Raw genomic sequence first — 27,073 nt, 5'->3', positions numbered from 1 at the left:
GAGGGAAAACATTTAACTGCTCAGGACCGTTTCTCATGAGGTCTGGTAACTGTGGGCCAGTTGTTTAATTTTACGCTACTCTTCAAGCTGCAAGTTCCCATTTGATGTGGGAAGTGTCCAGGTAGCAATGGACCGGCACGGTCAAACTTCTTTGGGGTGTGTACAGAAAATGACTGCAAAATCTAACCCCATATCAAACTAATTTCCTAATGAAGTGCACTTATTTCAGAAAAAAAATCAGTAACAAGGCAAATGCGTTCATTTTTGCTTCTGGCATGAACTGACAATTTGTATATGACGTCTGAGGAAACCTTGTAGTTCTACATTGCCATCTTGTCAAAAACAGAGGGGTCATCATGTTATTCTGGAGTTGTGCCCTCACTCCCACCAAAGCAATCCACAGACTGAGGAAGTTTAAGAAAGATTGAGCCAGACTCTCTCTTCTCATTACACTTCCTCTGTCTCCAGCTAGCTAACTCTCTTTAGAGAAATTTATCTGTGGGCTAATGAAGTTAAGACATCTAACATGGCTCATAATAAAATCAAAGTCAAAAATGTAAGATGAATGATCTCTCCTGAAATATTAAGGCATGTTTTCTAAATTATTCATCTTACAACATTACTTGCCTTTCAGATACCCTTGGGATATTTTAACCGCAGTGCTAAAATTGACTCCTGAACTAACCTGGAGCAGGGGTGGAACACTCGAGGACTCACAGAAGGAAACAGAAATGCATAACAGGGAGTGGTGGGGACTGTGGCAAAATAGAGAGTGCATGCCTTGTCTAAAATAAATTACAACTGAACAACCACATTATGCACTCAATACACCACCAGTTCAGCCCCAGAACCATAAATTAGAACCCGTAACCTAAAGTCACAGGTGATTCCTTCAATTAGGAAAGGGTATGGGTTATATTGGGATAAAGATCAGCATAATAACCAGCTCTCCTAAGAAGTTACTTAGGATCAGATATATGCTAAACACTAACAACATTTATGAAATGACATTTGACCATAAGAGGTTTTTTGTGTAGCATGAATAAAAGCTTTCTTAGTGATGGACAGGAAGCTGTACATACATTTTTACTAGAATAAAAAATGTAATAATTATATTCATAATTGGCCTGATGTGAATATTAACTAGTTTTACTTTCTTTAATATGAAACTAGTAACAATTTCACGTGTGCCTTTACTTCTTTTATTGTACAAAGGCCATGTTATCTTTAAATGCAGTACATTTATAATAATAAAATTGTGCCCATGCTTTGAGGAGATGATGATAAATGATAAATTTTACTAGAAATTTGCTATTTTAATTTTTTCTGATGTGAAACCAGTGTTTGCCAATAAAACGAGTCTCGCTAAAATGAAACTCCATCTACATTATTGAAATTTATCTTCAATCAAGACCAGAGAACTTTTCTTACCCAGCCCACGAGGATGGGGCCAACGTGCTCAGTTGAGCCATCGGGCTTCCGTACATCTCGAAGCTGACTAAGGAGGTCTGGTAAAAAAACAAACAGAATGCTTATTTTGAATGCTTATATGAACAGGGCTGGGAGATTTTGGGTTACTCACATTATTACATAACCATGACTGGTTATAAGACAACTCAAGGCTACAAGTCAAGACTCATTCTGGGAACAAAATTATACCTTCGTGTAGAGGAATCAGGGAGTCCAGTGTTCCAAAAATTTGATTCAACTCTTGTTCTGTCATTATGGAGAGTTTCAGCATGGGGTCATGATAGGCCTGCACAAGAAGGACAAGAGATGGAGGCAAACATTTAAAATCAGAGGAAGTAAGTTGCTAATGTAAATGCCTCCTGAGAGGCCCTACGCAATAACAAAATATTTGGCTCTCCCCACGACTTCTCCCATAATGCTGCACAAACAGCAGATGGGTGTGGTTGGAGCAGATGAGAATCCAGCATTGCCTTGAGCCTTTTGTGGTTGTTGATAAACCAAAGCAGATTTTTTTAAAGCTTCTTTTTTTAAAATTCTAGTATATCTTACATCTCGGAAAGGGCACAAATCCTAAGTATAGCGCAGATTTGATTTGTATAATGTTTTAAAAATTAACTTTATTGAAGGTCTAGCAGCTTGAAAAACTCCCACTTTATACAAAATTAGTTACTAGCAGGTTATTTTTCAATTAGTCCATATTTAAACTAAGTAAAGGAAGGGGAAAAAAAAGGTGCTTGGTATCCTTTACTATGGATTTGAAGCAAAGAGGGCAAAATCTCTGCCAATCTTATTACCTCTCATTAATGACAATTAAACCACATGAACACATAAATATATCCAGGGCACTGCAATAGAATACAAACACTCAGACCGCACAGTCCCTGCCTTAAAGGAGTTTTATAAAGCTAATTGGGAAGATTAAAAAAAAAAAGGCATGGAAAATTAAAAATATGTTTAAAAAATAGTTCAAGATTAAAAACAGGACAGTTATCACACTGCAGCAAAAATTCATCAAATCATAACTGATCTAGAGGATTGGAGAATTAGAGGTAGAATGGCTAAGGGAGAATTTAAAGATGAGCTGCTTGGCATAGAGAAGGAGGCGGTAAATACTGTTGAAGAAAGTATTGAGACTTGAGTTTGCTTCTGGAAGATAGGTGGATATGGATGGTTGAAAGGAAAGGGAAGGGTTTCCAGGAAGGTAGGACCAGCAAAGCAAAGGATAGAAGTGAAAAAGGGAAATCTTGATGCAGGAAGGAGGAGTTGGACTTATGACCAGAAAGATGTCTGCCAGAGTTAAATGCTTTCTTTTTCTTTTTTTTTTTTTAAATTAATTATATTTATTTATTTTTGGCTTCGTTGGGTCTTCATTGCTGCGCATGGGCTTTCTTTAGTTGCGGCGAGCAGAGGCTATTCTTCGTTGAGGTGCGCTGGCTTCTCATCGTGGTGGCTTCTCTTGTTGCAGAGCACGGGCTCCAGGAGCACAGGCTCAATAGTTGTGGTGCACGGGCTTAGCTGCTCTGCAGCATGTGGGATCTTCCCTGACCAGGGCTCGAACCCGTGTCCCCCTGCATTGGCAGGCGGATTCTTTTTTTTTTTGCGGTACGCGGGCCTCTCACTGTGTGGCCTCTCCTGTTGCAGAGCACAGGCTCTGGACGCGCAGACCCAGCGGCCACGGCTCATGGGCCCAGCCGCTCCGCGGCATGTGGGATCTTCCTGGACCGGGGTACGAACCCGTGTCCCCTGCATTGGCAGGCGGACTCTCAACCACTGTGCCACCAGGGAAGCCTCGGCAGGCGGATTCTTAACCACTGCGCCACCAGGGAAGCCCCTAAATGCCTTCTTTGTCCTCCCCACCTTCCTCCTCCTCAGCCCGGCCCAAAACTCAGTTTCTTGGCTGCTTCCAAGAAAAGCTTGGATAGCCATTTCTCAGGAATGCTACAGATGGGATAAAGTTGGACTAAGGACACTTAAAAGAAGGGAAGTATCTTTACAACCCTCTGATTTTTCAAGGAGGCTGTGAGTATCAGATGAAGGATTCTGGATTTTACCCTCCATGGGGGTCAGTGGAATGGAAAGGTTTTCAAGGAAGGCTGTTGTCAAGACTACACAGACTACAAGGCATGAAATTCCTCTCCCTTCCCACACACAAAGTGATTAAAAACAAGTTTCCATATAAAAGACTCTAACTTACATGGTAGTGTGTAGTTGCCTCAATGAACCACTTTACCCCCTTACGGGATTCAACTGACTTTCTAAGACATGGTTCCAGTTTCAGATGTCTACACACTCTCTCCCAGGGATGAAGGGGACCTGCATGTGAGACTTCTAGGACAATGAAATGCATGTGAAGCCAGGCCCGATGAACACTTTCTGATTAAACTGAAGTATTCTTTCAGGTGCATCAGAGACATGCAGAGGAGAACCCCTAATGGTGCCAGGTCTAGAGCCTTCCTGCTTTGAGACATTTTCCCCACTACTTGGTTTGTAGGTTCTTCTCAATTTTTGATGACCTGTCTTAGTCATAGAATGAGTACTAATAAAACACAACCTTAGAACTGTAAAATTACTCAGAGGAAAAAAGCAGGAGGTGACTCAAAGGACCACTGGATTCGAATGTACCTTTTTTGCCAATTTCAAGTCCTCTATTAAATCTTCTTCTCCTTGAGAAAGCTCAAAGATGGCCTGCAAGGAAAGGTAAAACACATTTACTGAACTTTCCTTTCATTTTTGAGACCAAATTCAACTGATGCTCAAAGCCCCAAATCTACTTATTTCTTAAGGATATTTTTTTTTTTTTTTTTTTTTTTTTGCGGTACGCGGGCCTCTCACTGTTGTGGCCTCTCCCGTTGCGGAGCACAGGCTCCGGACGGGCAGGCTCAGCGGCCGTGGCTCACGGGCCCAGCTGCTCCGCGGCATGTGGGATCCTCCCGGACCGGGGCACAAACCCGCGTCCCCTGCATCGGCAGGCAGACTCTCAACCACTGCACCACCAGGGAAGCCCTCTTAAGGATTTTTAAAGGATTCTTAAAAAGTTAAATTGACCCGAAGCAATTGCATCTAGTGGCTAAAACCTACAAAGAAAAGATTTTGCAAAACTTCTGTGTAATGTGTCTATTTGTTTGTGGGAGAAAGAGTTTCCACATATGTTTCTAATCCAACAAATCATATTTCATTTACACAATTATGATGCAGCTGAACAAGATGGAACTATTTTAGGTAAAATAATTAGAGTCTGAGCCATGGATTCCATGTCTCTTTTGTGAGTGGCAATCATAATAAATGATTCGGGGTCTGCTCTCAGTGATGGACATGGAATTATTATTAATTGGGCCATCACAATTTGTCTTCCTTCTATTCAACAGAAGGTAAAATCTCAACAGAAAGCTTTATTCCCATCAGCCGCTTGTCTTAAGGCTGTGTTGCAGGAAGAATCCGATATTTTATCACTCTAGATGTCTGGTGAAGTTAATTCATTCTAACTTACTTCTTGGCCCCGCACTGCACAATAAATAAAGTTACAGGAGCTGGCTGTGTGCAAGAGTGTGTAAATGGACGCAATGATTTGCTTCTGTTAAGCCATCATAATTTAAGAGCGATGATGTGCAGAACACTCCTTCTCTCTCATCTGACAGTCTCAACTGTTGGCAAACTTTATGTTATTAAAGAACTACATGCCTGTGGTGACTACTACGTTTCTTTCAGACCAGAGGGAAGAGGTGAGCAGGCTTGGAGAACACCTCCATCCCCGGGGTTGGTGGAGAGCAGGACAATGAATGTGCTCCCTGGCCCAGCGGGCAGAGGCAGAACACTGCACTGGAGGCCAGTGCATGGTGACCCCTCTCAAGGCCCCCAGTAAAGCTTCCATGTCATGCCCTCCTGGTACTCTACTTTGTTTCTTTTATTTTGAAATAATTAGACTCACATGAGAAGTTACAAAAATAATACAGAGAGGTCCTGTATAGCCATTACTCAGCTTCCTCCAATGGTGGCAACTTACGTAACTACAGAGCATTATCAAAACGAGGACAGGGGTGGTTGCAGTACAATTAAATATTTTTACTTGGACCTTCCTCAGATTTCCTTGTATGTCTGTTTTACCAGAGCGCAATGTGGCCCCCAAGAGAGGAAAACCACAGAACCCCACACTGGGATACACCACAGTCAGGCGTCTGTGGAGGGGGTGGGCAGCACAGCGTGGCTGTGAAGACCATGGGATTTGGTTCACCGCTCCAGCTCTGTAACCTTCTAGGGGGGTGACCTCGTGTTCACTGTACCTTAGTAATCTCTTCATCTGCAGAAGCAATCCCCCCCCTCCTTCCTTCCTTCCCACTGTACAAGTTATATATGCAACTATTACACAGAAAAGTATAAGGAGGAAAATTTAAAATTATCCACAATACCATTTGTTAACCACTGTTAAGATTCTGCCATATTTCTGCAAATGATTTTTTCAGTGTACATATTATTTTTTAATTATTTATTCATTTTTTAATAGACAAACATTGACATGGTTCAAAATTTACAGTGTAGGAATGGGCACATGGTGAAAACTTCCCTCTCACCTCCTCCTTCTCACCACCCAGTTCACCTCTCAGGAAGCAACAACGTTACCAGCTCCTTACATGTCCTTTCAGAAATATTTTATGTGTCTATAAGCAAATATGCGAGCCCGCGTGTCCGCGCACACACACACACACGCTCATTTTTACATTTTTTACGTAAATGGTAGCATACTATACCACCCTATTTTGTGCCTTGCTTTATTCACCTAGCCATACATACATATCATCACTTCTCCTGTTTCTATAGTTACAGAATGTATGCACATTCACTATGGAACCAGGACCTGGTAATAGATGTTCAGGTTCTTTCTGGCACTATTGTAAACATTACTGTGATGAATAACCTTACACGTGCATCTTTTCATCTGTGTACAAGTGTGCCTGGCAGATAAAGTCCTAGAAAAGAATTGCAGAAGTCAAAAACCTAGAAAGTTTTTAAGTACTCCTTTTGCTAGCGTCAGGTTCTCTGCTAAAATAGATATTCCAAGGATTTCATTAGATGATGCACCTTTGAAGTGTTTAGCACAGCCTGGCACATGACAAGTTCTCTGTAAAGTAGTATTATCATAGCCATCTAGGCTACTGATACAGAAAATTTACAGGGAATGAAATTAACTGCATTCCATATTAAAGTTTTCCCCAAAACTGGATCAAAGTTTCATAAACTGAATATTTTAAAATATTCTAGAAGGTGCTATTAAAATATAAGTAAAATGATTATTTCTGTGAACTCTATGGTCCTAAACAGACACTTCCTGATTCATCTTCTTTGTAAATTCAGATTTTCACATCAGTGTCTTTTTTTTTTTTCCCCACATCAGTTTCTTTTAAAAGTCAGGGCCACACCCACCCAGCTGGATGCTGGTTTCTCAGCTCCTTACAAGGTCTGACATGACCATTTGTCGTCCCTCTATCAATGCAGTGAAGAACTGACTTGGAGACCACGGTGTAGACCCCAGCTTGGCTCTCGCCTTCAGTGTGCCTTGTTCTAGACACACGGGCAACTCCAGGGGTCCCAGCCTACCTCCTGACGTTTGATTTCCTTGGACGTGAGCATCTGATTGACGCACACGTCGAAGGTCTCACTCCACAGCTTGCTGTCTCTCCGCTTCGTGCTCGAGGGGGCGGCATTTCTGGACCAGGGTCTGGGGGCGAGGAGGTCAGGGCGGCTCTCGCTGCGGAAGCTGATGGAGCGCTAAACAATGAGAAAAACAAACCGTCATGGGGGCAGCAGCAGGACTGGGTGGATCGTTTGAGTGGCTTCCTGTTACTGACAGAGCATAAATCAGACATTTGCAAGAAAGAGAGGACAATGTCACAAGGCCTGTGGGAAGTAGGGCATTGTCTTGTGCCTACGTGCTAAGGAAAATCGGGCAAGGGGCCGCTTTCAGAGACTTGAAGGGAGTATCCGTTCTGTGAGACTGGGATAACCAAGTGTACCACAGCACAAAAACATTTCAGGTCAAATGCATGCGCAAAGGCGGCTCTCAGACAAGTGATGAGCTCTACTTTTCTCCCGTGGACACCTCCGCTCTTGAGAACAACAAAGGTTAACAGTAGTGGATGTTCTTTAAAAAAAAAAAGCAAAAAGAACATCTGGCCAGTACTCCTACTCTCCTCCTCCTTCTGGGGACACTGCCTACTCTCCTTGGGTATCCCCTCTCACATAGTTTGGGCGGGCTCCCCCAGACCTGACCAATCAGAGTACTCCACCACCCTGCTTCAGAGGGGGACATGCGATTCCCTGAAATTTGCTGTGTGCTTCATGGGAGAAAGAGCAGAAGATTTTTCCTTTGGGATTGTAAGCTCACGAAATAACATAAGCAGGAGTCTCTTGAAGCAGCTCTCTCTGTTCACACAGAAGAGTGTGTCTACTATAGGAGAGAATAAAGGGACACACAGAATAAGGGATGGAGAGAGAGTCTGAGGGAGGGAAGGAGGGAAGCAGCAAGCTCTACCCACACTCAGCCCCTGGATCTCAGTGTGCTTGAAGCCAGGAAGAGCCACTAAGACTAAGGGCTAATACTGATACATTCCTCTTTCTGTTTACATTCGCCTCAGTTGTGGTTCTCTCTGTCAGTTACCATCTTGGCAGCAAATGATGCCTGTTCCAAGTTATGTTCTTATTTTACAAAGAGGTCCTGGTAGACTTTGGGGTGGTCTAATCATCCAAAGTCCTCCCCTGTGGCTGAAACATTCTACCACAGTGCTTTCTCTTGACAAATACAAATGATCAAGAAGAAAGCTGAATGCATCATATTCAGCCTTCATCCTAGATAATTTCAACACACTTACTGGAAACTTTGCCAAAGCAATGAGGTGTTGCTGTGCTGAAAAGCCACATTCTTATTTAGCAAGTGTTCCCTGCCATGGCTGTGGCCACGTGTCTATGGCCTTCAATGTGAAGTTCCAACTCCTTATTTTGGCACAGAAGTCCTCTTGTAATCTGACCACAGTCTATCTATCTAGAATCACCTCCTGCCACTCACCCATGAGCCCCCTATTCTCCAGCCCTACTAGGCTATCTGCCATTCCCTAAATGTACCATGCTTTGCCATCTGCTGTGCTTCCTTCAAGCAGTCTTCTTTTCCTGGAATGCTTTTCTTTCGTTGCCTTGCTGGCTAACTCCTAACTGTCCTTGGGATATAACTCAAATACCTCCTCTAGGAAGCCTTTACCAGTGTTCTCTCATCCTTTCCCAGAACAATTTGGACATCTCTCTGATATAATGATGATCAGATTTTATTATACTTATTGGTCACCTGCTCTGAATTATAAACTTCCTGAGGGCAGGAACTGACTTTGCATGTGACATATGAGCCGTCATCTCTGAGACGTTATAAGGTAGCTTCCAAATATTTTGAGATTCAACCATAAAATTTAAGAAAGTAAAGAAAATTTTAAAAGAACTATTCAACATAAGGGCGTTGTTAAACAAGTTATAATTCATCTGCTTGATAGAATGTTATCTAGCCAATTAAGATAATTCTGAGATACTTTTAACAGCTAAAAATCCCTTCTTTGTAAGTTAAAATAAAATTAGGATTAAAATCTGTATATGAACACTTTATAATTATGAAAAAATGCACATGAGCAAAGGTACAAAGGGAATGCCACCAAATCTATTGTTTTTGCCTGATGACGTTATAGGTAATTTTCACCCTAGTTTACAAATTTGTATAATTCTAGAAAAATGAATAAATGAAAAACATAAAAAGAAACTGCCAAAGGGCTTCAGGGTATCACCACAACCTTCTGGAAGCAGGAAGCGAGCTCTGTGTGCAAGCAGTAACACAGTTCCTCAGGCTGGCCTAGGCACCTGTGAGCTCCTGGGCTCATTAATGAGCTCATGATCACTGGACCAGCCCTGTGAGGGTCAAGAAAGTACTTGCTCCAAATGCATTTTACTAATGGTATCTCACAAATCCCTGTGATCTCTTGAAAACAGGCCTTTATAAACAGTGACCAGACTAATGCTTGCAGATCCCCCCAGCACTCAAAATCAATTAGCCACAGGCACGGAAAGGTCAAAACAAGCAAAGTGAGTCACCAAGTAACTCACTCATCTCAGTTTGCGGTTCTGATGCCAGCTGGGGCAGGAATTAAAGAGCAGAAAGAGAGGAAAACACAAAAAAGAAGATTCAAAATCAAAGACATTTTCCACTTTCACTTGAGAGAATCAACGCCTTCTTTGTTGCAGTGTCAGCCCCTGGCCAACTTCAAGTGTCCCCTCTCTCCACCACCAGTTTGAAAGTAATTTAGGCTAACTTTAAATTTTCATACAGAAATATATAAAATTAAGTACAAATCCCCTCATTTTCCCAAGTACACTTCCTAGAAGTAACTGCTGTAAGTTTGTTCGAGGTCTTTCCACACCTTTTCTATGCATTTGCTAATATTCACAGAAAACAGAATGTCTTCTCTTTTCATTCAACAACATGTCTCTCCATGTTAGAATATAAGACCCACTCTTAAAAAAAATATTAATTTATGGAGGTGAAATTCACATAACATGAAATTAACCTCTTTGAAAGTGAACAATTCAGCAGCTTTTAGTAGGTTCAGTGTTGTGCAACCACTACCTCTAGCTTGAAAACATTTCCATTGTCCAAAGTCACTCATTCTTTTTTTTTAACTGAGGTACAGTTGGTTTACGACAGTATATTAGTTTCAGGTGTACAACATAGTGATTCAAACATTTTATAGATTATACTCCATTTATAGTTATTATAAAATATTGGTTATAATCCCTGTGCTATACAATATATCCTTGTAGCTTATTTTATATATAGTAGTTTATACCTCTTAAGTCACCCATTCTTTTTTTTTTGAATATCTTTATTGCAGTATAATTGCTTTACAATGTTGTGTTAGTTTCTACTGTACAACAAAGTGAATCATCTATATGTATATGTATATCCCCATATCCCCTCCCTCTTGAGCCTCTACCCATTCTTTTTAATGGCTACAGAGTTAGTGTCCCATAGTCTGGATGGACCACATGGATTTAATCAACCTCCAACTGATGGACATTAAAATCGTTTCCAGTGTCTAGTTATTATAAAAAGTGCCTTAGTGAACATCCTTTATGTATTTATGCTGGTATTTCTGTAAAGCAGATTCCTTAAGTAGAATTCCTTGGTCTAAGAAGTATCAACTTCTTAACATTTGATAAGTACTGGCAAATTGACCTTCAAATAGTCTGTTCAACTTCATAGTCTCCAGAAAGGTATATGATAGTACCTTTTTCTACACACTCATCAATAGGATATTATTATCAATCTGATAGGAAGAACAAATACATCTTAATTTCAGTTTCATGTTTCAAACATAAGATTGAACATATTTTTATGTTTTTATTGAAAAATTTCCCAGAGTTGGAGACTTTTTTTCTGTTGCAGTTTTGGGGGAAAAAAAGAGAGAGGTGAGCTATACTAGCAGAGCTCCATCTCTAAGAATTCCTGGTTTTGTCTTTCCTTAGTGATTGCTGGGCTTGGGTACTAAGGGGGAAGGGACAGGGATGAAGTTCACCATGTATATCACAGAGGGGCCGTACATACTTGCCCATGCTTAGTACTTCCGATGAGTTCTCTCCGATCCTCACAACCACCCTGAAAGGTGAGAGTTTATTCCCATCTGGCTGATGATTAAACTGAGGCTAGGGAGGCTAAGGTATCTCCCCAGCTAGGATTCAAAACCAGATCTGTTTGACTCCAAAACCTTAACTCTTTCTACTATGGGGACTGTACCTGCTGTTTACATGCAAATCATGCATTGCAGGGAGGTTTCAGTCAGATGGGACTCAGCCTTCTTGGAGTTTAAGTCTAGTTAAGAAGAGGGAATGCATTTGCTCAGTTTTAGGAATAATGACTGAGTGGCTCTTTGACCAATCAAACTTCAGATTTACACCTTTAATTTGGATGGATTAAAACAAACATTTTGTCTTTTTAAAACTCCACTTAGAAAGGGGAAGGATGCTGAAAGGAAGAATCCCAAAGAAATAAAGAATGCTGGACAGAGGTATGGTTAGCAGCTGGCTGGCCCTGGAGACAGCTCACAGCCAACCAGGCCCAAGCCATGGGGGGCTGTCCATGACAGTGCTGACCACACACCATACCTGCATCCCTACCAGTCATCAGTACAGCTGGTCACAATTAGATGAGAGGATTGGAGCTGGCGGACAAAAAGTGACTACTGCTAGGAGGAAAAACCCAAAGAAGAGGAATGCCTTGAGAGAGAGGAGAGCAGCCACATCGCTTCCAGTGCCCCTGCCACTGCCCATCCCCCTGCTCTGGCTCTCTTTCACCATGTGCTATGTGATATCATTTACCGGTTTGTTTCTGACATGTCTGTTTCCTCCCAATAGAAGGTAAGCTCCTTGAAAACAAGGATATCTATTTGTTCTGTTCACTGATGGATTCACCAACACTGGCACATGGTAGAACCTCAACAATTTTGCTTAATGAATGAATGTCGTTGCTTGTATGTGCTGGGCTCTGTGAGTGGGGCTTTAGAGCCCTGCTATGCTATGTCCAAGAGGTGAGGATTCCTACCCTTTTTTTATAGATGAGGAAACTTGAGGCTCAAAGAGGGTGATTCTTTGCTGAAGGTCATGCAGCTAATAAATGGTGCTCCAGAATTTAAACCCAGGTCAATGGTGAACTCAGGATGACAATCCACATCTGGTCTATTTGAATCCAACTCTCCCCCACCCCTTGCAATTTTTTTTTAAATGCTTTTTTAAAAAAATTAATTTATTTTATTTTTGGCTGCGTTGGGTCTTCGTTGCTGTGTGCGGGCTTTCTCTAGCTGTGGCTAGCAGGGGCTACTCTTCATTGCGGTGCGCGGGCTTCTCATTGCGGTGGCTTCTCTTGTTGCTGAGCACGGGCTCTAGGCGCACGGACTTCAGCAGTTGTGGCACGAGGGCTCGGTAGCTGTGGCTCGTGGGCTCGGCAGTTGTGGCTCGTGGGCTCTAGAGCGCAGGCTCAGTAGTTGTGGTGCACGGGCTTAGTTGCTCTGTGGTACGTGGGATCTTCCCGGACCAGGGCTTGAACCCGTGTCCCCTGCCTTGGCAGGTGGATTCTTAACCACTATGCCACCAGGGAAGCCCCCGCTTGCAATTTTTAACCAATATCCTACCCTGCTTCCTCTAGGGTAAAATTTAAAGTGTGTTGGAATGCATGTGCCCAAATAGATGAGTCTCAGGCTACCTCTCAGTCTGTGATAGGGAATCTCAGCCTTGCCACCACTAATGTTTTGGACCAGAATATTCTTTGTTGTGAAGGGCTGTCCTGTGCATTGCAGGATGTTTAATATTATCCTTACCTCTAACCACTAGATGACAGTAGTGCCCCCCCCACTTCAAGCTGTGACAACCAACACATCTGCAGATGCTGTTGAATGTCCCTTGGGGTGAGAAACACTGGTCCACGGTGACCAGGAGAGGCTCACTTCAAAGTAAGGGACCCAGCTTGGAAGGGACTGGATTCAAAACAGAATCATGTACATAGGTCCCCCTAGTTATGGGGATTCTGGGCCTGGACTGAAAAATGTTCCAGGACAAGCAAGAGTTTCCATGAGGGAATCTGGCCCAGAAAATGAGTCAAAAGCCCAAAGCTCATAGTTACTGGCAGCTAAAATAACAGTGGCCATAGTAGGCACAGATACTGCAGATTTAGGAAATGGGTGCTCATGTTTATGCCTGAACTGGATATATGGAAAAGATGCTGTAGGTGGGAAAAGGGGGCCCCTTTACACGTGTCAGAGGAAATGTAAACCCAGCACGTTAGGCATGATGGAAGATTTGGTTTGTTAATGCTGCCTGTTCCGTGGGGTACTCCCTTGTCCTTTTCCCAAAACAGAAGGTCTCTACGGCCAAAGATAACATGCTCCAATAAAGAGTTCAAGCCAGGGAAATTCTCTACATTTACCATTGCTATTTTGTAGCAGATAGCTTACTATTAAATGGATTGACATCACTCGTATGACAGACTCTAGGTCCATCCACCTCACTACAAGTAACTCAATTTCGTTTCTTTTTATGGCTAAGTAATACTCCATTGTATATATGTGCCACATCTTATTTATCCATTCATCTGTCGATGGACATTTAGGTTGCTTCCATGTCCTGGCTATTGTGCAGCAAAGCACACAATAGTTTTTTCTCTATAAAGTGGTGATGAATTCTACCCTGCAGAGTTGTGAATGAGGCCACGGACATAAAGGACCTTGCACAGAGCTTGGCTTGCTATAAATACTGAACTAATGGAAGATGTCAGTACTAAATTTAAAATGACAACCTTTAAATTGCAATAGTCAACTATTACAACAGTCTAATTATTATTGCAGGAATGGTAAAGAACAGCAGAAAATCAGGAGTTCCTTTTAACACAGAATACAGGTTACTCCTCAACTACATCCTTACCTTCCAGACAGGTAATAAGTACGGTTTCTGGTTGCTTCCCCCAACATACACACACACACACACACCACACACACACACACACACACACACACATACACACCCCTCTACCCCTTGGGCTCATTCTCCACATCTGTCAAATAACTTAGGACCAAAGATTTTATCAGCTATAGAAAGTATATGACCTTGGACCAAGGGGTGATATTTGAGGTCCTTGGAGAAGAAAATCATGGTTGCCAGCCCATGGAGATTAAGCACATATGCTGGTACTCTTCCTACTTACTTCTCAGATCTAGATGGCATCAGTCTTTCCACACTCCTTCCTCAAACCTGAAATGTCCTCTCTCCCCTTCATCCTCATCATCTCTGAGCCATTCCAGGCCCAACACAAACCCTTGCACCCTTGCCCAAAGAGAGGGAGAAATGTGACTATGAGTCTAGAATTAGGATGTGAGAACACAAAGAAGCAATTCTGTCCAAGACAGATACATGTCAAAAGTAGAGGTCTGATGCTCAACATCACTAATTATCAGAGAAACGCAAACTGAAACTACAATGAAGTAACACCTCATACCAGTCAGAATGGCCATCATGAAAAAGTCTACAAACAATAAATGCTGGAAAGGGGTGGAGAAAAGGGAAACCCTCCTACACTGCAGGTGGGAACTAAAAATAGAACAACCGTATGCTCCAGCAATCCCACTCCTGAGCATACACCTGGAGAAAACCATAATTTGAAAAGATACATTCACCACAATGTGCACTGCAGCACAATTTACAATAGCCAAGACATGGAAGCAACCTAAAGGTCCATCGACAGAGGAATGGATAAAGAAGGTGTGGTACATATATAAAATGGAATATTACTCAGCTGTAAAAAGAATGAAATAATGCCGTTTGCAGCAACATGGATGGATCTAGAGATTATCATACTAAGTGAGGTCAGACAGAAAAAGACAAATATCATATGATATCACTTATAGGTAGAATCTAAAAAAATGATACAAATGAACTTATTTACAAAACAGAAACAGACTCACAGACTTCAAAAACAAACTTATGGTTACCAAAGGGGAAACGTGGGGGGGGGGTGATAAATTAGGAGTTTGGGATAAACATATATGTACATATTACTATATATAAGATAGATAATCAACAAGCACCTACTGTATAGCACAGGGAACTCTACTCAACATTTTGTAATAACCTATTTGGGAAAAGAATCTGAAAAAGAATGGATATATGTATATGTATAGCTGAATCACTTTGCTGTACACCTGAAACTAACACAACATTGTAAATCAACTAAACTCCAATTAAAAAAAAAAAAAGTAGAGGCCTAACACTAGTGCTATCAGATGGCTTGGTGTTTACACTCTTTGACCAGAATTCCACTTCTGGCAACATAATGTAAGGAAAGAAGAAATAAAGACATATACAAGATTTGTGAACAGGATGTTTAAAGCAGTACTATCTATAATGGTGGAAAAATCCAAACAATTTAAGTATTCAACAATAGAAGGGTGACTGAATAAACATACATCCTTTTGACAAAATACTATATGAACCAATTAAGAATTGAGATCATGAAAAATATTTAATGACATGAAAATGTCTTTATACTGTAAGGTTATTTTATACTGTTAAGACAAAAGCAAGTTAAAAAATAGTGTGATTACAATTTTGTTTTTAAAAAATACTCACACAAGTATATAGTAAAAGAAAAGTTTGCCTGAGTAGATACCAAAATATTAATAGAAGTTTTTTGGTGATGGGAAGATGGGATTACAAGAACTTTTATTCCCTTTCCTGTGCTTCTCTACATTTTTCATTTTTTAAAATGATGTTATATAATCAGAAAAGAAAGCCCAATAGGAGGTACTTTAAAAAAATAGGACAGGTTGGGCAGGAGGGACAAGCGCTGAGGAGGCGAGCCAGGCAATGGCGGGGATGGTGCTCAAGAAGCTGATGGCCGAGTGCAAACAATTAGTACTGAATCCTCCGGAAGGAACTGTGGCAGGGGTCCAGAAGACACCTGTTTTGAGTTTGGGGTTTCTCCTGCCATCCTGAGTTTCCCACTTGATTACCCATTAAGTCCTCCAAAGATGAGATTTACCTGCAAGATGTTTCATCCCAACAGTAAGTGCTTTTGAAGTAGTTTCAACGGTTCCAGGAGAGGCCTAGAGATTGTGTGCATATGGGCATTCATGGTATACTGCTATTTTGCTGTGTGTTTGGAATCTTCCATAATACAAAGCTTAAAAATTCATTATGGTCAGAAGAGTTGATTGAGGAAGTCAACAAGTTCAAGGTGATTAACCGTAAAATGCAACTATGAAGAGGATTGTGGGTAATTAAAAAAATAACTAATAAGGGCTTCCCTGGTGGTGCAGGGGTTAAGAATCCTCCTGCCAATGCAGTGGACACAAGTTCAAGCCCTGGTCTGGAGGATCCCACATGCTGTGGAGCAACTAAGCCCGTGCGCCACAACTACTGAGCCTGTGCTCTAGAGCCTGCATGCCACAACTACTGAAGCCTGTGAGCCTAGAGCCCATGCTCCACAACAAGAGAAGCCACTGCAATGAGAAGCCATGCACCGCAATGAAGAGTAGCCCCCACTTGACGCAACTAGAGAAAGCCAGTGTGCAGCAACGAAGACCCAATGCAGCCAAAAATAAATACATAAAATAAATTTTAAAAAAAGATTATATTGAAGATAAATACATTCTTTAGAACAATACCTGTGACGTGGTTTAAAGACAAATACAGCCAATAAACTGACTGAATTATGTGAGCGTGTAGTAAGAATAGCCTGATAGTATTATTTTTGATGTTCAGATAATCAATACAAATAGTTTTAAAATCTGGCCTTACTGTAATAAAAAATATACATATAGGACAAATGTCATAAAAAAAACATTCAACCCAGACTTACTTAATAACATAAAAATATTTACAACCTAAATATCCATTAATAGGAGACTGGTTATATAAAATAAATCACATCATGTTGGAATAATATATACTCAGCCCATTAAGATATTTTCCAAGAATAACTGATATAACACTTCCCTTAAGCCATAATAAAAGTTTCATCCAGCTAAATGACAAAGGGAGGATGAAAATAGAAGAGGTAAACAAGATACACCAGGTAAAATGCAAAAAAAAGAAAATAAGAAAAGACAAAATAAAATCCAAGACAGAAAGCATTAAAAGAAATAAATAGAAATATTTAATTTTAATAAAAGGTACAATTCCCCCAAGAGAGTGTGACAATGATGAAGAGGAACCTTTATACACCTAACTGCGTAGCCTGGAAATATGTGAGGCCAAGACCAATAGAGATGCAAGGAAAACTGATCATCCACTGTCCGTGGGGGCCATGGTGGGAGGTTTAAATCCAAAGGTAAACAGAAAACACAAAGAGAAGGCTGGAAAGACTGTAACACCAAATTAGGTCCAGAGTATGTAAGTTTCATAGATAGACCTAGAATAACACTGAAAGGAAATTATAAAATATTAACAGGGGTTGTTTGGGAGTGGAATCTTTCTCCTTCCTCTTTTCCGTATTTTTCCGTAATGAGCATACACTTTATAATGGAAAAGAAATACAGTTCACGTTCAAAGAGAACGCAGGGCTCAGTTACAGGGTAAGGAGCCCAGCATCCCACAGCATGCCCTGGACTCGGCCTAAACAAGTCCACCAGCCGCACGGCCGTGACGGGGAGGTGGACTCAGCGATCGACCGGCCGAGGCAGCTCGCCTTCGTCACTCCACATGAGGAGTGAGCACAGACCAGCCCCTTTCAGAGCTGGGCAGCCCAGTGAGGGGATTTATAGGCCCAGAGGGATCTAGACATCTGTGCTCCAGTCTACCAGCAGCGCTAACCTCCCTGGTCAGAAGCAGATGGAGTGCCGTGCAGTCGGCTCTCCCTCTCTGACCTCCACAAATGCTGCCTTTGTGCTGAGGCCCGAGCCCCCAGTCCACAGGGGGAATGGGGGGCAGGGAGGCCACAGAGAACAAGTCCTGCAGTGTCTTGCTGAACTGTCGCTACAAGGACCACTTACATTTGTGACTGGGCTCTTAAGCTTTTTGGAAGAGGCTGCCAGCCCCGAGCTCTCTCGATATCCTCCTGGGCTAACCTGTGGCCTCCAAGGAAGCCAGAGGAAGGACTGCTAAGTGTTCTATTATTGATTAAAGCATCATGTTTGGGCCTAACTCATCTCCCCTCCTATGATAAAAGGAACCCAACCTGAGAGACCTAACTGGATATCGCAGGGATGTGTATGTCTCTAAGGTGTCAGGAGCCAGGGACAAGGGATACTGCCACAGAGAAGCAAGCTGCTCAATTACAGCAATGAGTTGTTTTGGGAAGCAGAAAAAACTAATACACACATACGGGTAAGGAATGAAGGACTACCGAGAGGCTTGAGGCAGCCCTGTACTCCTTGTTTTCTGTTTCTCCCCTCTTAGAATGGGCATCAAGACCACCACAGGCAAAATGGGAAAGGATGTGAAGTTGGCCCACTAAGTATGCCTTTGGGGCCTCCCCCACAACAATCCTCCCTGCTCCTCAGGCTACATTAACACCTATCCCGCTCTACCTGGGGAAGGAAGCAATAAAGTCATGAGGCAATTATTGGGATGCTAGGACTGGAAATAATTCTGCACAACTTGCACTGCATGTGCCAAGGTGACTTACAGGGAGATACGTGGGGGCAAGACGGCATTCTCTGTGCTTTGCGGGTCATCCTGCAAACATGGCTGTCTAACTCTGCATACAACCTCAGGGACATATTTTCCATTTGCTGACCACTCCCCCCACCAAGGACACACCCACCGCATAAAGACACTGTTCAAGTTCTCTCTATGTTCATGTGCATAACCATTATGAATAATTATTCTGTTTCTACTGGGTTGTTTCTGTCCAATAAATGGAACCTGGAATTAGCTATTTATCATATTTTAAACAAGTAAATAAAAAGCTATTTTGCCAAAACATTTTTTTGAGGTTTTAGAAACCAATTTCCACCTGTCAGATTAACATTTTTTTGAGGTTTTAGAAACCAATTTCCACCTGTCAGATTTCCCCGCCTCGCGTCTGGCTTTCTCATCTTTGCCTGGCCTCAGTCTGTTGGATTTCAGACATGGCTTGATTTCCTTCTGTCCCAGTTCTCTAGGTCAATGCAAATTTGTAGGGTGATCAAATATTTCCTGCAGTGTTCCCTGTGTGGGATCTGTGTAGGGCAGAAACAGGAGAAAAGAAATAAAGTTTGCCTGGGAAGCCTAAGGAAAGATTTTGAAGGTATGACAATGGAAGATCTTAAAGCACTGTGCTTTGAGTCGGGGCTGGGCTGTGGGGAGGAGGCATAGACAGTCCTCTCCCTGGACCCATGAGCATAAACACGGAGACTACAGGCCAGGCAAGCTGATGGCAGTGAGTGAGGAGGCCAGATGTTGGGAGGACAACTGGGAGAAGTGGGGACATTTGTAGATGACAGTTGGCTGGCTACTTAGGCACAGCTCGTAAGTGCCATGTGGGAACATAGGCCCAGCACTGCTAGGCCTTCCAATTCCTCAAAAGAAGCCAGAAGTCCAGATTCTTACGTGGACTGTTTTGATTTCTAAACGTTAGCTCAAAACAATGTGCAGCCAAACAAAACACAGCCGGGGGCCAGATGTGGCCACCAAGTTGCCAGAAGGCAACTCTACCCAGGATGTAAGCAACGTGAGGGCAGGAGTTAGAGCCTGGTGCATGACGGGGGCCCACTTAACTCTTGTGGAATGAGTGAGGCCCTTCCTGGGGCAGACGGTGGACTCTCCTCAGAGAGGCAATGGGAAGAGATGGCTGGCAACACGGAGGTTGAAATAACTACGGTGAACTTGAGCCACAGCCACTGGGACGGGAAGGAAAGCGTGAAATGGTAAGAGACAGGCTAAAGAATTTTCAAAAAGCAGAACTCAGCAAAAGACCAGATGTGCAGGGCTAGGGCAGTGATGATCTTCCAGTGGAAGCCTGTGATGAACTTGGCCAGAGGGCTTAGGGACTGGTCACTGGGGAGAGAAGGTGAACACACTTTTCTTCACTAGCTTCGAAGACCTTCATCTGGCCCCCCAAGACGACCTTATTTTTTTTCTCCTCCATTCTCCCACAAAGGGGATCAGAGGATAACCAGGGGCCCAGAGATTCCAGCACAGAGCCAAACCCATAGCTAATGAGACGATGAGGTGTTTATTCGGGAGAAATATTAGCAGAGTTAACAGAGGAATGGGCAGGGAGGGATTAGCACTGGTGAGGGACGGCACTTGTAGGAAAGTGGGGAGAAGAGCTTGGGCTGTGCAAAGTCACAGCACGTTGGCTGAATGGTGTGGTAACAAGGACAGGAGTGGGTGAGGGAGACTTCAAACAGTTCTCAAATCATAGATTTCATAGCATGGGACATAAGCCTTGGGTGCTGGTCCACAATTTTTTTTTTTTTTTGCGGCCACACCACACAGCTTGTGGGGTCTTAGTTCCCCAACCAGGGACTGAACTCATGCCCTTGGTAGTGAAAGTGCAGGGTCCTAACCACTGCACTGCCAGGGAATTCCCTGGTCCACAATTTTCTTAATGACTCAGAAAGTCAAGATAAAACTACCGCTAAGCAAAAGTATTCAGGACATGTAAGAAACTGGCAGACTCAAGACTACTCCTCAGCTGAACAAGGTGAGCCTTTTCATGGCATGACTTTCGTGGGCCTCAGTCTACAAGAGGATTTTTATGATTATCATATTGGGCCCAAGGCCTTAAGACAAATCTCGATTTTCACTTTAAAAGATAAACTTTATCAGGAGTTTACAAACAAGAACTACAAACCACCTGTTAACCAAAGAATTATTATAGTAGTTAATATTTACACCTTAGCTGGTTAGGAAGTTAGTGATTACTAACTACAGGCCAAGGCACTATGCTAAGTCCTTTAAATGCACTATCCTGTAAATCTTTACAAGGATTCTATAAAGGAGCTGGTAGCATCATCCCCCAATGTTTCCATGAGGAATAAAAGCAAGACCTAGAGAGATATGAAGTTATCTGCCCAAGGTGACAAAGTCTTTGAGTGACAGAGCCAAGGACAGAAGTGAGATACTTCTACTCCAGGGCCCTTGTTCTCAGTCAGGGGTCAACAAACATTTTCTGTAAAGGGCCAAATAGTAAATATTTTTGGTGTTGTGGGCGATATGATCCCTTTCACAACTACTCAACTCTGCCTTTGTAGTGCAATGGCAGCTACAGAAAACACATCAACATTTAGGCATGCCCGTGTTCCAGCAAAACTTCAGTTACAGACACCGAAATTTCAATTTCATATAATTTTCATGGGTCATGAAATATCATTCCTCTTTTATTTTTTTCCCAGCCATTTTAAAAAGTAAAAAACACTCTTAGCTCCAGGGCCATAAGAAATCAGAGGGTGGGCTAAGTTTTTTCCCACATGCTATAGTTTGCAGACCCTGGTCTAAATCACTAGGCTCTCCTGCCCTCCAACTTACATCATGTGCTGGTTCCCTTGGGAGGCCCATAGATATGTTAGGACAAAACCTATGATAGCGCATCTGGATGGGGCATAGGACTGTGAAATATAATTGTGAGGAGCCCAACAGAGATGACTCCTCCAGTTACACCTTGAGGGACTCTGCCTGACACCAGTTTACAGCTTGAAAACATCTTTCTTCCTTTCAGTTCCCTCACTTGCTCTCTTCTGTTGAAATAAGCATTGATTCATGTCAATCTGAAACCAGGGGAGGTTCTAGGTAGGACAGGGATGGCTCCTCCCACACAGCATGGTTTTCTGCAAACATGAGCCCACTGTGTCCTTCTTACCTGCAGGGTTTGGCTGAAGCGCTTTAACGGTGTGGCCTTCACGGGTGGGATGAGGTTTGCTAGGGATGTGACTCTGGAAAGAGGTTTGACTCGTTTATTACTAGGCTCCTGTAGGGTTAAAAAAAAGGAAAGGAAAATGTCAAGGTCAATTATGAAGACAACATAACTCCACTAAACAGTCAATGTCCCCACTCCACAAGCTGCTGGCTGCACACCGATCTGTGGAATGTAAACAGTGCTCTGTCTCACTCCAGCTGTGTGGAGGTGACCTGGCTTAGGAGCCAGGGAAGGAGAAATGGCAGAGGGATGTCAACATAAGCAGCCTCTGAGTGGACAGCAAATGGGCAGGGATCTCTCCTTTCCCTTCACCCCAAATATATCTGCCAGCTTTTAAATCAGAGGCTTCCACTAAGTAGCATGATTCTCTTCAACCCCTCCTGTAGAGAAAAGCTGCCTCAGATTTCCCATCCAATGACCTTGTCAGGCAGTTGTCTTTTCATGCTTCTGGTTTCATCTTTTTTTTTTTTTTTTGCGGTACGCGGGCCTCTCACTGCTGTGGCCTCTCCCGCTGCGGAGCACAGGCTCCGGACGCGCAGGCTCAGCGGCCATGGCTCACGGGCCCAGCCGCTCCGCGGCATGTGGGATCCTCCCGGACTGGGGCACGAACCTGTGTCCCCTGCATCGGCAGGCGGACTCTCAACCACTGCGCCACCAGGGAAGCCCTGGTTTCATCTTTTTAAAAAATGTTTTCTCCAACTTACCTGAAGCCACTCTCCAAATTTCTAATATGCAATGGCTTTTCTAAAGCACAAAAAATCTTTTTTTTTAAGTATACCAAATTAAAAAAATATTGTTTAAAGAAGTTATTCTATTGCTAGGCTCTTAACAAAGCATCTTTGTATTTACAGTATATTTGAAATGCACATATTAATAGTTATAAATAACAACCAGACAGCAAAAGAAAACGTATAGAGAGAAAACCCTACCATGAGCATCAGTTTTTATACTAGTACACATAGCCACAAGTTTTGAAAATCACCTCCACATAAAACGTGCAAATCTGCAAGTTACCCCAAACCAAGCTGATGGATGAGGGGAGCCTACCCATACCAATGACTCTGCAGATGAGAATTACATACATAAAAACAACAGGCTGTGGAAAAGAGAGAGATGACCGACAAAACACTTTCCAAAGACAAAGAGAACAGTTACCCTTGTCTTCCTAAGCTCCATCTGACCTGCAGGAGATGCTGGACAGCACATCAAGACACAAAATTTTGATGGAAAAAACCAAACTTGCCAATGGTTGTGGCAAAACTCAATCATTTCCAAAGGGAGCCTCAAGATGCTCATCTTTCTTTTTCAGCCATTGCCTTCAAAGTTTTGAGAGTTAAGCCAGAACTTCAGATTCTCCGGAATACCCCTGCAGGGTGTTGTGAACATAGTAGGTGCTTGGAAAGATCTTGCCTGAATTTGGAGTTCTGCTGAGAAACTCTCATGTCAGTTTATGCCCTTGCCAGCCTCAGAAATCAGAAGCATTCTCTGAAACAGACCCAACCTTTCTGGCATTCAAATAGAAAAATTAAAAGGCTTTTTAAAAAGCACAAAACAATTCCACAACATGGCCAGGAGTGACTTCATGATTTCTCGAAGCAAATACTTCCAAGACAGAGAATGAATCTGGGCTGCCGGGTCCCTCTCCAGCCTCTTGGTATGCTGAGCTGAACAGACAGCAGGAAACTCTCCGAACACTGGGAAGGCTTAGTTCCAAAATGCAAAGGATGAATCTCTCAACATGAGAGACATCGCATTACAATTATTTAAATGCTGAAGAGAAAGATCCAATAGCCCTTCTGCTTCCAGGTGACAGCGCCCTTCAAGGATGCTCCCTGTCCAGTACCTGGCTCCTGAGAATCTGTGCCCAGAGGAGGATTTTTAAAATATTTTTTTACGTCAGAGCTCCATTACCAGCGGGCATACTGAATACACACACACACACACACACACACACAGCCTCTTGAGCATCCCCTGAATGGCTCCTGCTTTGGCTGGAAATGCCAGAGTTGTGATATACCACCTTTGGTGGCACAAACTGCATTGCAGCAAGTGAGAGGATGGGGGATTTCCTAGAGGATCAGGACTTGGTCTCAGATAATCCTGCATGTACCTCAGAGCCCATTGACTCCCAGGTCTCTGTTTTATTAACGGCTAAATCTGTTAGGTCACAAATTCTATATCAAACTAGGGAAGGTGAAGGGCAAATGCCAACTGGTCTCTCTGCTTTAAAAAGGGCAGGAGGCCCTGCATGCTTGGCAGGATGAGGGAAAGATTCGGCTCTGTTCCACTTGCTGTGTCATCTTTTCTAAGGTTCTGCTGACTTTGCTGCCATTTTACATGAGCCAGTCAGATGGGTGTTTTTTTCTGCACCGCTATAAGATGAATGCACAGTACAAATGCTGGCCCCTCTGCAAGTTGTGTGCAGTGTTGTTACATGAGATTGTAATTAAAACTCCTTTCCCAAGGCTTTACCCATTTGGAAGTAAACACTGGGCTGCTCTCTGGCAATCTGACATTCCCAAGTAATGAACAATCAAAACAAACCACTGCTGCATGATTTAGTGCTTGATCCAGCAAAGCGGGCAGGTGCAATTTCACAACCAGAACATTTACAGGTTATTGAATCTATAGAGGAGGCTTTATGCCTGACCCAATGAGTCAAATATGAATTATGGTGTTCTCCTTGAGGGCTTCAGTGAGAATTAGGAGATTAAAAAAATTCTTGGCCTAATTTGATTTTCTTTTCCATTTACTCAGTATGTCTCGAGCTACATTTTACTGCCTGTCTAAAAGGAGCCTCAGGGAAAATGTTTCCAGATTCTAGTTAAATAGCTCTATGAGAACTAGCAACATGCAATAAGAGGGATTGCTTTCAAGGCTTTACAGAGAGATGACCAGAACACAATCTGCAGAAGCTTCCTAATCCAACAACTCAGCTGCCAGACTAAGCTGGGCAAGGACACTGCTAAACCCAGGAATGAAGTGTCCTGTTTCAAGTGCAGACACCACCCTCACCATGAAATTCTAAGACAGGGCAGGAGGGACATCTCAACAAAGAGGTTAAAAAAATAAAACTAAAAAAGAAAAAGGCAGGGGGCTTCCCTGGTGGCACAGTGGTTTGAGAATCTGCCTGCTAATGCAGGGGACACGGGTTCAAGCCCTGGTCTGGGAGGATCCCACGTGCCCGCGGAGCAACTAGCCCCATGAGCCACAACTACTGAGCCTGACTGGGTCTGGAGCCTGTGCTCCGCAACAAGAGAGGCCAGCAAGTAAGTGAAAGGTCCGCGCACCGTGAAGAAGAGTGGCCCCCCACTCGCCGCAACTAGAGAAAGCCCTTGCACCAGAAATGAAGACCCACACAGCAAAAATTAATTAATTATAATAAACTCCTGACTCCCAACATCTTAAAAAAAAAAAAAAAGAAAAAGGCATTGAGTATTCTGTGTGGGCAGTATTTCTGAATAACAACCTTTTGCATGTTTCCAGGACCTTACAGGTTTTTTTGTTTTCTTGTCTTATTGCACTGGCTACGACTACCCGTATATTGTTGATTACAAGCTAAATAGCAGGTACATAGTCTAATTCCAAATTACAAAGTAATTATTATGAAGGTTTTCATCATTAAGTATTGTATTTGCTGAGGAGCATGGAAGAGATACCTTTATCAAGTAGAAAAATTTCCTTTCTGTGCTAAGTTTGCTGTGAATTTTTATCATGAATGATAAACTGACTTTTATCAATATTTTCTCTTCACCTTTCCAAGAGGACAAGGAATGGGAAACAAAGAAGGAAGAGGTGGAAGAAGGAAAGGAGAGGATGAAGAAAGTATAGCGATCATATTTTTCATAAAGGAATTGATTCAGCAATTTTAAATATCTCTTGTGCTTGAATTACAAACAAAGGAGAATAAAGCACTCCATGTAATTTTATTTTTTTATTATTATTATTTTTTGCGGTACGCGGGCCCCTCACTGTTTGTGGCCTCTCCCATGATGTGAGCACAGGCTCCGGACGCGCAGGCTCAGCGGCTATGGCTCACGGGCCCAGCCGCTCCGCGGCATGTGGGATCCTCCTGGACTGGGGCACGAACCCGTGTCCCCTGCATCGGCAGGCGGACTCTCAACCACTGCGCCACCAGGGAAGCCCTTTAATTTTATTTTTAATGTGAGATTAATTAAATAGACTTTTAATATTCCTTCCTAGGGGATACAGTTCTTATCCTCTCCTTATTCTTCCCCCCAAAAAATAAAACCAAAGCACATTATATACAATGTAAGAAAATGCCTATCCATATCAATATAACTTGGCACTATTTCTATTTCCTTAAAAAATAGTTCCATTCTAATAGATGTTGGCACAGCAGGAAACCCTCACTCATTCTCCCTGCACTTCATTTTTGCAGCCAGAGTGGGGTTGGAGAGCAGTAGGAGAGTCTTTCACATCACGTCTGCAGCTTCCCTGAGATTCTGCTTTTACCGAGTCACAAACGCGGCCCAGGAGGGGCCAGAAATACAGCCATCAGTGCAGGACTGACTGCTCTATTGCAGGGCAGCACTGCTCTTGGATGCTCTACACCTGGCCAGGAGCAAGAGAGAGGCGAGAAACGACTATGCTAGCAGATGCTTTTGCCCATGAGTTGATGGAATCATAAAAAAAAGTCTTTCAAATGTTCAGAAACACCAGGAAGCCTTATGTAGGGCTACATTTGTGTGACAGGAAATGTGCTGGGAACCGCACACCCAGGGGTCACGTGTCATCCAACAGTAACCCTCTAGAAGGCTTTCATCATCCTCATATTAAACAGGAAGTTATGATCTCAGAGTGATGGAGAAGCTCTAGAATTATTACATAATAATGATGAGCTCATATTCATTGCAGGAACTCTTCTCTATGCTTTACAGATATTTACTAATTTATTCTCCTAACAGCCCTGCAAGGTAGCCACTATTGTGATCTTCATCTTAAAGATGGGGAAAGCTAAAAAAGGTGGCCAGGATTTAAACCTAGGCTAGGGAGGCTGGATCCAGAGCCCATGCCCTACTCCAGGGCTTGGCTAACTTTTTTGTAAGGGGCCAGATGGTTAAATATTTTAGGCTTTGAGGGCTGTCCAGCCTTTGTCACAACTATTCATCTCTACCATCAGCCATAAACAGTATGTAAATAAGTGAATGTGCCTATGTTCCATTAAATCTTCATCTA

The 27,073-nt window shown here is 42.7% G+C and overlaps 1 protein-coding gene across 4 annotated transcripts in view; it reads right to left on the bottom strand.

Moving 5' to 3' along the window:
• The window catches only part of ARHGEF3 (Rho guanine nucleotide exchange factor 3), a 310,939-nt gene that overhangs the window by 20,215 nt on the left and 263,651 nt on the right, over positions 1 to 27,073 (bottom strand). For all 4 annotated transcript variants that reach the window (XM_032649428.1, XM_032649429.1, XM_032649431.1 and 1 more), the window contains 5 exons: positions 21,818 to 21,925; positions 7,060 to 7,230; positions 4,093 to 4,155; positions 1,660 to 1,756; positions 1,432 to 1,508 (listed from right to left, as the gene is read on the bottom strand). In XM_032649428.1, coding sequence (XP_032505319.1) covers positions 1,432 to 1,508; positions 1,660 to 1,756; positions 4,093 to 4,155; positions 7,060 to 7,230; positions 21,818 to 21,925 — 516 coding nt within the window. The remainder of the gene's footprint in view (positions 1 to 1,431; positions 1,509 to 1,659; positions 1,757 to 4,092; positions 4,156 to 7,059; positions 7,231 to 21,817; positions 21,926 to 27,073) is intronic.

This window comes from Phocoena sinus, chromosome 11 (genome assembly GCF_008692025.1).
Source record: "Phocoena sinus isolate mPhoSin1 chromosome 11, mPhoSin1.pri, whole genome shotgun sequence".
Classification (NCBI taxonomy): Eukaryota; Metazoa; Chordata; class Mammalia; order Artiodactyla; family Phocoenidae; genus Phocoena; species Phocoena sinus.
The sequence above is the reverse complement of the archived record's forward strand: the minus strand, read 5'-3'. Positions and strand labels throughout refer to the sequence as shown.